At 43.5% G+C, this 9,674-nt stretch overlaps 1 protein-coding gene across 1 annotated transcript; it reads right to left on the reverse strand.

The window, feature by feature from the left end:
• Positions 1–650: 650 nt before the first annotated feature.
• LOC149984088 (TATA box-binding protein-associated factor RNA polymerase I subunit A-like) lies at positions 651–9,368 on the reverse strand. The gene is made up of 11 exons (XM_090232380.1): positions 9,209–9,368; positions 7,773–7,936; positions 7,562–7,675; positions 7,208–7,333; positions 5,212–5,284; positions 4,876–4,997; positions 4,449–4,613; positions 3,840–3,906; positions 3,459–3,582; positions 3,124–3,281; positions 651–2,856 (listed from the first exon to the last, which is right to left on the reverse strand). Exons 1-11 carry the CDS (start codon positions 9,342–9,344, stop codon positions 2,717–2,719), a joined length of 1,389 nt encoding a protein of 462 aa, XP_090088506.1. The 5' UTR covers positions 9,345–9,368; the 3' UTR covers positions 651–2,716.
• Between the last annotated feature and the right edge of the window lie 306 nt (positions 9,369–9,674).

A 9,674-nucleotide genomic window follows, 5' to 3' on the forward strand; every position in this document is an offset into this window, starting at 1 on the left:
GAATGACACAGGGAAAAGTAAGGGCATACAAGGGTTTGAGTCTTATGCTATAGTCCAGGGTTTCCCAAACTCAGTCCTTTTGCCCTAGCACTACACAGTTGATTCTATTAATCAACTCATCAAGCTTTGATTAATTGAATCACGACCGAGTTTGCGAAACCCTGCTCTAGTCTACAGAAACAGTGCAGGTAGAATGAACAGGGTTTGTCATCACGTTCCAGGTTTGTATTGACATTGTACATTTCTACAGTATGTGATGCCATAAATGGAGTTACTGAAGGTTAATCATGATGACGTAAGTGGATTTTTTGTCGACACCCAACACTTGAATTTGCTGTCTTTGTATATGCTAACAATAACTGCTACAGTATATACCCATCTGTTTATTCCTGATTTAAGTGGATAATTCTGGTAATTACTATGGGCACTCCTGCAAAGCATTCGATAGTCTTACACGGCAGTGGCTATGTTCGTGAGAATCAAATTTGTGATTCATTATGACTAACTGATCTACGAATAATGAGTTGTTTATTTTATGATGCAAGGTCATTTGTTTATCAGTCAGCAGTCACCTGCAATGTCAAACAAGCCCAGTGAAAATTTGACATGTTTGGTTTCGCTCCTTTAGTAAGTGTAAAGAAGGACCACTATTCAAACAGCATTTTGTTTATTAAAAATGAAAGTAGTGTAAATTGTCAGTCCAATGATAAATGTTCATTTTCTCACAACCTGTTACCAAAAGCAGAACACTGTATTGACAATCGTCAACCCTGTCGGACAGCACACACAATAATATGCACTGATTAGTGTCTCTTAATGCCGTGTTCAAAACAACTGGGAACTCAGAAATCTCCGACTTCAGTGTGTTCAAGACAACCGGGAACTCTGAAAAAAACAAGCTCTGACTGGGAGAAATCTTTTAAGTCATCCAACTCGGACTTCCAAGTTGGGAACTCTGGCACCTTTCTAGAGCTCTGACTTTCCGAGCCGAAGATCACTGACGTCATGATTTGACCAATTTTTTTCAGAGTTCCCAGATGTCTTGAAAGCACCATAAGTGTATTCAGTTAGTGCCATTACAACAAAAAAATATCAAAATGTTAATAAAATGGAGACAATGTTTAAATAGTGGTTAGCCATTGTGGCCTTGATGGGAACAGCATTCAAAACAAAGGTAAAAGTCAACTTCAGTTACATGCAGCATCCTTTTCAACTCCCTTTATAACAGGATGACATAGCATCTCAGAATCCTTTTTGAATGCTAAAAAATGCATCCTTCCTCCCATCCTTGAAGTAATCACACATATAATGTGATAGGATAGATTAAAGCAAATATCCCAATATATTACTTTTTACCTATTAAATAACGCTAGATCAGTGATAAGGATGTAAGTAAATGAACAGGGCAGTTATATATTTTCACTGTGGCAGTGTCAAATGGGCACAATGAGATATTTTGAAATTCGCACCAGGATATGACATCATCAATACACCACTTGAGCACCAATGACCATGTTGATCCTCTTTCATCCCCAAAGGGAAAGGCAGAGGAAGACTAAAGACGAGGCTGGTTGTTTTTCTGCTGGTTGTTTGACATACAGTACCAATTGCTATCTCAACTCTTCTTTTCCATTGAGCGTCATGCAGAGAAGAGAGAAAAAAGTGATCGCTAATTGGCACCAGAGGGGTCAAATGCATTTGTAACCAAGTGGGAATTTACCATATACAACTGAGAAAAATCAATTTGAAAGGCCCTCCAACTGGTAATTACTAGTGGGAAACTCATACATCATCCTGAGCTCCCACTTCTCCCACATGCTGACCTCACCTACTTAGGAAATGACCTGGATAACAGCATTTTTCTGCAATTAAATGCAACAAATCATTATTTATAAAAAGCAATCTATTAATATGTTTTTTTAACACTCATTTGTTTACCAGCATGATAGCTTTTAGTTTATGGTTTAGGTAGCTTGTTGGCCATTAGCCAAATGATCTTTTCAAAGCACGTGAATGCATCCAACTGGTATTTACGACTTCACAACTGGTAAATTCCCACCTCCCACTTGGTTACGAAGCAGCATTATAGTGTGTTGTCACCGCTGTAGTTAATATGTGCCATCCAGGGCCGTCCTATCACAGAGTTGAGGTTGTGGCATTTGGGCCAGCTGGGTTTAGTATTGCTGATCTGAGTGGAGGCGGGTTCTCCATGAATCAGCGGAAGTTCAGTTGAGGCCACACCTGCCTCAGAGCTTATTACCTCCTAGACTTAATACTGCAGCACACCCAACCTCCCTATTCCCGACCAACTACCACAGTGAACACATGCTTCAATTTCTGCCTCAGCTTCTTTTAAAAACGACGGAGCAGCAGCCTGCAGAGCAACTCAAAAACGTAGCCATAGCTTGAGTGCTCCCTGGTGGACAATCACAGAATTTGACACATTATACATTGCAGTGCAATGAGAGGCCTGCCTTTTGAAGGTGGGGAATGGTCATCGTGGCTGCAACTACTGTATGCAGATAACCAAGAACATTCTAGACAAGAAAAATAATGAAGTTGGGACACCGGTCATGGAAGGGGAGAGTGTCTGACCTGATGACTGTATGAGGTGGTCATGCCTGCCGATCTTGGCAATGGTAGAAGCTCTTCACAAATTTTCAAAATGTTTGTTCTCGCCACTGTGCCTGGTGGCATTCCAGGAGCTTCCTCAAGGTCAGTCTTGGCTTTGCTGTCCCCTTTCTCTCCTGAGCCTTCTTATATTTTTTAGCGGTTTAGGATTCCTCTTAGCCTTTCGAGCCTCAGAAGTTACTCCTTTTCGGGCTGCCTTACCAACACCGCAGTACATGGAGGCATCTGGCAAAAGAGACAACAATGGGTTAGACTACATAAGATGTCATACTGCCACTTTTCCACTATCAGAACCAGGAAAAACTAGACCTAAGGATAGCCAAGCATGGTGGTTCAAGGAAGTAAACGTGTATTCATAAACTAATTGGATATTTTTCCGCATTGTGCCAATGCTGCAAATACTGATAATAAGTGGGGACATCTTAATTTCACACAACTGAAAGAAAGTAATACTCAAGAAAATAAAAGGTGTTACCGTGTAGCTTTACTTACAGTGAGGAGAAAAGGCTCCAACAACAAAGCTCTTCACTTCCAGTAGCTCTCTATTCTCTGCCGAATCTTTCCTGGCCTGGAATGTTGAGAAGTGTATTGCTAGCCACCAGTCCTTTCTGTACCCCATCTCCTCTGCAAAAATCTTCAGCCATTGTTTTCTAAAGGAAAATATAAATCCGTGGAATTGGCACAAATGAAGCATGACATAAGGACTTGCCAATTTGCCATGAGAAGAGACAAGCAATGTATGCCGAATTTAATTTATTCAAAGGGAGTGCATTTTCAATGTCCTCCTTTTGAGAGAGAGTAGTGTGGATTCATGCAGCCATCCTTACTTCATCCTCAGTCTCTTGATGATGTTCATCAAATGGTTCCAGACATCCAAGTTGCTCCTCCAACTGGAGTAGTCCAGGAGATCCAGAACCACACCTAGAGCCTTCTGAAGATCACCCTCATTCTCTGGGGAAAAAAACTCATCCTTTACTATGAACACCTTCATAGGACCAACATCAATGTGAAGAACACATCCACCAAACACATTCATCTGAATGTGTAAAAAAGCCCCCGAGGACAGAAACACACACGAAAACATTGAAAAATGACTAAAACATCAAGATAGACTTTAAAATGACTAGTTTCCCCTCATTTTACACCCCATTGTCCCTTTAAGACACTCAAAATCAATATATTGTTATTATTATTCTATATTCACATACCCGACTGTACCAGAAGAGAACAGTATTCCGGCATCAACTCATGACTTGGGACCAATGTATGCAGGATCTAAGGCAAATGTAATCGAAAACATGGACTCATTAAACAGTACAGTACCAGTAGGCTATTGAGGGGCAGAGTACAGGACTAACTGTAGCCTAGAGATGTCACCTTACTGTGATTGTTTTAAAATGAAATGGTCAAAAAGAAACAAATTGCTTCTTAGCAAAGAACCATTTCTAAAGCAAGAATTTTGCTAGTACTGTCTGGGAGAGGTCTTTGTGGGGAGGGGAAATCCGAAAACTAGCTGTTATTGGCAGAGACGTTTGGAACTCTTTCTTATTGGTCTATTAACAAATTGACCACCTGGTGATGTCACCAGGCAGACCAAAACTCCACCCCACCAAAAACAGGCGGACATTTCAGGCGTCTCTTCAACCAACTCATACACCAAAAGGACATTATACATTTTCACAGTATTATTCAAACCTGTGGAAATGTATATAAAACACAGGAAAATATTTTACTGCACTGGGCCTTTAATAATGATAATAGTGCCCAACATTTCAGCTAGATTCCCCTGTTAAGAACAGCAATGGCCTCAGTACTACCTTCAGCACTTTGAGAAGTTTCTTCAGTGGGTGGTTCTGTTTCTTCATGTACCGGTATAGGTAGACATGGGCATGGGCATTGGGGTTGGGTGGGAAACTGTCGTCATAGGCATAGTCATTTAGAACCTTCACAGCTCCCTCGTGATCGTTGTAGAATTCCAGCATCTGCCATTGGCACGCGCAAGTCAAAACATTAGATCATCATAGGTAGTCTGATAAGGGAAAGTAGTTCAATGATGGAAAAGTAAAACAATGATGGAAAAAGGGGATGCCAGGGGCCATGTTAAGTAGGGCAAATTGTAGTAAATCGTTTTGAAACTGAAAAATGAAAACAAGTATTTTTACTGGACAAATTCAGGTAATATATTACCGTTTGGTTTGGAAATTGTTCTTGTTTCATGCCTACTGAACACGAAGCAGTACTTACATCAATGTAACTCAGAACAAAAGGATGCCAGACGCCAGGAAGCTTCATGATCTCCTTCAGGTTCACAGAAGATTGTCGGAAGTAGCTATGCATTTCTTGGTTGACAGCTGCATCATACTCATCTAAAATATGTTAAAGTCCATGTTAAGCCAAAGCACAACCACAGGTTATGGTTACATTTTATTTGGCCATGCTTTTTGAAATGTATTGGAATTGTCCCTAAAGACGCAGTTACATTATCTGGCCAGTAGATGGTAACCTAAGGATTTCCACTATCCCAATGTCATTGAAACCAATGAAAAATGGATACTTGGGGGTTGCCAGGTGTCCTCTTACCTGTGCTGGATGCAGTGGCTTTCTTGTCACACCAGATTAAGTAATCCAGGAAGCCACTATAGGCCCGGATCAAATCAAATCAAATTTTATTTGTCACATACACATGGTTAGCAGATGTTAATGCGAGTGTAGCGAAATGCTTGTGCTTCTAGTTCCGACAATGCAGTAATAACCAACAAGTAATCTAACTAACAATTCCAAAACTACTGTCTTATACACAGTGTAAGGGGATAAAGAATATGTACATAAGGATATATGAATGAGTGATGGTACAGAGTAGCATAGGCAAGATACAGTAGATGGTATCGAGTACAGTATATACATATGAGATGAGTATGTAAACAAAGTGGCATAGTTAAAGTGGCTAGTGATACATGTATTACATGAGGATACAGTCGATGATATAGAGTACAGTATATACGTATGCATATGAGATGAATAATGTAGGGTAAGTAACATTATATAAGGTAGCATTGTTTAAAGTGGCTAGTGATATACAGTATTTACATCATTTCCCATCAATTCCCATTATTAAAGTGGCTGGAGTTGAGTCAGTGTCAGTGTGTTGGCAGCAGCCACTCAATGTTAGTGGTGGCTGTTTAACAGTCTGATGGCCTTGAGATAGAAGCTGTTTTTCAGTCTCTCGGTCCCAGCTTTGATGCACCTGTACTGACCTCGCCTTCTGGATGATAGCGGGGTGAACAGGCAGTGGCTCGGGTGGTTGATGTCCTTGATGATCTTTATGGCCTTCCTGTAACATCGGGTGGTGTAGGTGTCCTGGAGGGCAGGTAGTTTGCCCCCGGTGATGCGTTGTGCAGACCTCACTACCCTCTGGAGAGCCTTACGGTTGAGGGCGGAGCAGTTGCCGTACCAGGCGGTGATACAGCCCGCCAGGATGCTCTCGATTGTGCATCTGTAGAAGTTTGTGAGTGCTTTTGGTGACAAGCCAAATTTCTTCAGCCTCCTGAGGTTGAAGAGGCCTGCTGCGCCTTCTTCGCGATGCTGTCTGTGTGGGTGGACCAATTCAGTTTGTCTGTGATGTGTATGCCGAGGAACTTAAAACTTGCTACCCTCTCCACTACTGTTCCATCGATGTGGATAGGGGGGTGTTCCCTCTGCTGTTTCCTGAAGTCCACAATCATCTCCTTAGTTTTGTTGACGTTGAGTGTGAGGTTATTTTCCTGACACCATACTCCGAGGGCCCTCACCTCCTCCCTGTAGGCTGTCTCGTCGTTGTTGGTAATCAAGCCTACCACTGTTGTGTCGTCCGCAAACTTGATGATTGAGTTGGAGGCGTGCGTGGCCACGCAGTCGTGGGTTAACAGGGAGTACAGGAGAGGGCTCAGAACGCACCCTTGTGGGGCCCCAGTGTTGAGGATCAGCGGGGAGGAGATGATGTTGCCTACCCTCACCACCTGGGGGCGGCCCGTCAGGAAGTCCAGTACCCAGTTGCACAGGGCGGGGTCGAGACCCAGGGTCTCGAGCTTGATGACGAGCTTGGAGGGTACTATGGTGTTGAATGCCGAGCTGTAGTCAATGAACAGCATTCTCACATAGGTATTCCTCTTGTCCAGATGGGTTAGGGCAGTGTGCAGTGTGGTTGAGATTGCATCGTCTGTGGACCTATTTGGGCGGTAAGCAAATTGGAGTGGGTCTAGGGTGTCAGGTAGGGTGGAGGTGATATGGTCCTTGACTAGTCTCTCAAAGCACTTCATGATGACGGAAGTGAGTGCTACGGGGCGGTAGTCGTTTAGCTCAGTTACCTTATCTTTCTTGGGAACAGGAACAATGGTGGCCCTCTTGAAGCATGTGGGAACAGCAGACTGGTATAGGGATTGATTGAATATGTTCGTAAACACACCGGCCAGCTGGTCTGCGCATGCTCTGAGGGCGCGGCTGGGGATGCCGTCTGGGCCTGCAGCCTTGCGAGGGTTAACACGTTTAAATGTCTTACTCACCTCGGCTGCAGTGAAGGAGAGACCGCATGTTTTCGTTGCCTAATCCTCTGGGACTGACCGGCTGACTGCTTGCCATACCTCCAGCTCTCAGCGATGGACAGCTGAATCTTGGCATCCTCAAACTGCCCATTGACCAGGAGATGGAACGAGTGCTCCAGACAGACCTTCAGGACAAACCAATTCTTAAATGCACATTGGCATACACTTCCATTGCAAACACATTGTTTACACATTCCATCTATTTGTTTGTTTTTGAAGGTGTCATAATTGCTTCATAACAAAAGTATGGACATGTTGACTGCCCTATATTAACTTATTTTTTCACCTATTGACTTAGGGTCCTTTAGTTGGGCTGATAGTGTAGAGATCAAGAGGTCAATTATGGAACCTACCTTCAGGTAATGCTTTACTCCTGAGTGTTTCACTCGCTCATAGAAACTGTTGTAGTCTTCCAGCGTCGAGTCGGGATGGTGGTGTAGTATCTCTGTGCCTATCCTCCAAATGATCTGAAAGACAAAGTTTGAAGAAATCAAACTTAGCATTTATACAGTACTTCTCAGCTACCCTTTGTGAGAGTTTCAGTCAGTGCAACGATTGACTTACCTCAGCGTAGAGTTGTGGCATGTTTGCGGTGGTATCCTCCAGTGTCTGTGAGTAACTGGCCATGTACTCTGCGGCATCCTGCCATCTATGGTGCAGCAAGACCTCCCTGATGTGCTGGAGGCAGTTCCTTGTGGTCTTGTGAAAGCCAGTCTCACGGGGTGTCTCTAATGAAACAACAGACATTGCCACTGGTTAATAAGAGCATCTTATGTATAGATGAAAATGATAAAAATTGGGCATTAACATACACTACATGACCAAAGGTATGTGGACAGCTGCTCGTCCAACATCTCATTCCAAAATCACAGGCATTAATATGGAGCTGTAACCCCCCTTTGCTAAACATAACAGCCTCCACTCTTCAGGGAAGGCTTTCCACTTAATGTTGGAACCTTGCTGCGGGGACTTGCTTCCATTCAGCCACAAGAGCATTCGTGAGGTCGGGCACTGATGTTGGGCGATTAGGCCTGGCTGGCAGTCGGCGTTCCAATTCATCTCAATGGGGGTTGAGGTCTGGGCTCTGTGCTAGCCAGTCAAGTTAGTCCACATCGATCTCAACAAACCATTTCTGTATGGACTTTGTGCACAGGGGAATTGACATGCTGAAACAGGAAAGAGCCTTTCTCCAAAACTGTTGCCACAAAGTTGCAAGCACAGAATCATCTAGATTGTCATTGTATGCTGTAGCGCTAAGATCTCTTCACTGGAACTACAGGGCCTACCCCAAAGCATGAAAAACAGCCCAAGACCATTATTCCTACACTTTACAGTTGGCACTATGCATTCGGGCAGGTAGTGTTCTGGCATTCGCCAAACCCAGATTCATTCGTCGGACTGCTAGATGGTTAAAGCGTGATTCATCACTCCAGATAAATGTTTTCCACTGCTCCAGAGTTCCATGACAGCGAGCTTTACACTACTCCAGCCGACGCTCCCGAAGAACAGTTCTTGTGCTGAAGTTGCTTTCAGAGGCCGTTTGGATCTCAGTAGTGAGTGTTGCAACTGAGGATGATTTCTATGAGCTATGCGACTCAGCACTCGGCAGTTGGCTGTGAGCGTATGGGCTACCACTTCACAGCTGAGCTGTTGTTGCTCTAAGATGTTTCCACTTCACAATAACTGCACTTACAGTTGACAGCTCTAGCAGGGCAGAAACTTGACAAACTGACTTGTTGGAAAGGTGGCATCCTATGATGGTGCCACGTTGAAAGTCACTGAGCTCTTCAGTAAGACCAATATTTTGCCAATGGGATTCTATGGAGATTGCATGGCTGTGTATTCGATTTTATACACCTGTGATGGTGTGGCTGAAATAGCCAAATCTACTAATTTGAAGGGGTGTCCACATACTTTTGTGTAAACAGCAGCTTGAACTAGCTGGTTTAGCTTACTCAAGGGTTCACATATTCTTCTACACCCTGCATTTTATAAATTACCTTTAAATAAAGGAGGCGCCAGGGGAAGGTTTGGCTTCTTGATTCGTTTTCTGTTGATTGATTCATCGTCATCTGAAGACTCATTTTCGCCCCGTTCTTCACCGGGCACCCTCAGTTCTGACTCCAGATCATCCATGACCCACCGTTCAAAGTTCGACCTATTTTCTTTAACATTTGTTAGTGTTGTAAAACAGGAGAGTGAGACCAAATCATGGACGCTAGACAGAGTGTAATCAAGTATAGCAAAAAGGCAGTTTATTGAGTCAAAAGATATCTTGTCCTGCAGTTTAACGTGCACGGACCCTATTCCTTTGGCTCAGAAGGAGCCAGAGTTTACAGCAGAATGTATACACAGAATAATGTAGGTGGAGTCTCGTCGGGTAGGTCTTCTGACTGGTCCTGAAGAGTTTGAGGCGGGCCTGCTCTATCCAGAGCAGGAGCCCCATTGGTGCACAGCAAAGTCCTT

Source organism: Oncorhynchus mykiss, chromosome 4 (assembly GCF_057628025.1).
Source record: "Oncorhynchus mykiss isolate SJ-2025 chromosome 4, ASM5762802v1, whole genome shotgun sequence".
NCBI lineage: Eukaryota > Metazoa > Chordata > Actinopteri > Salmoniformes > Salmonidae > Oncorhynchus > Oncorhynchus mykiss.

Excerpts from the sequence above, each read along its gene's own strand:
- LOC149984088 (XM_090232380.1), bottom strand. The coding sequence starts at position 9,344 with ATGGATGATCTGGAGTCAGAACTGAGGGTGCCCGGTGAAGAACGGGGC. Across the intron at positions 4,614-4,875 it reads TTGTTCTGAGTTACATTGAT|ATGCTGGAATTCTACAACGA; the intron begins GTAAGTACTGCT and ends TGCCAATGGCAG. Across the intron at positions 3,282-3,458 it reads ATCAAGAGACTGAGGATGAA|AAAACAATGGCTGAAGATTT; the intron begins GTAAGGATGGCT and ends ATTTTCCTTTAG.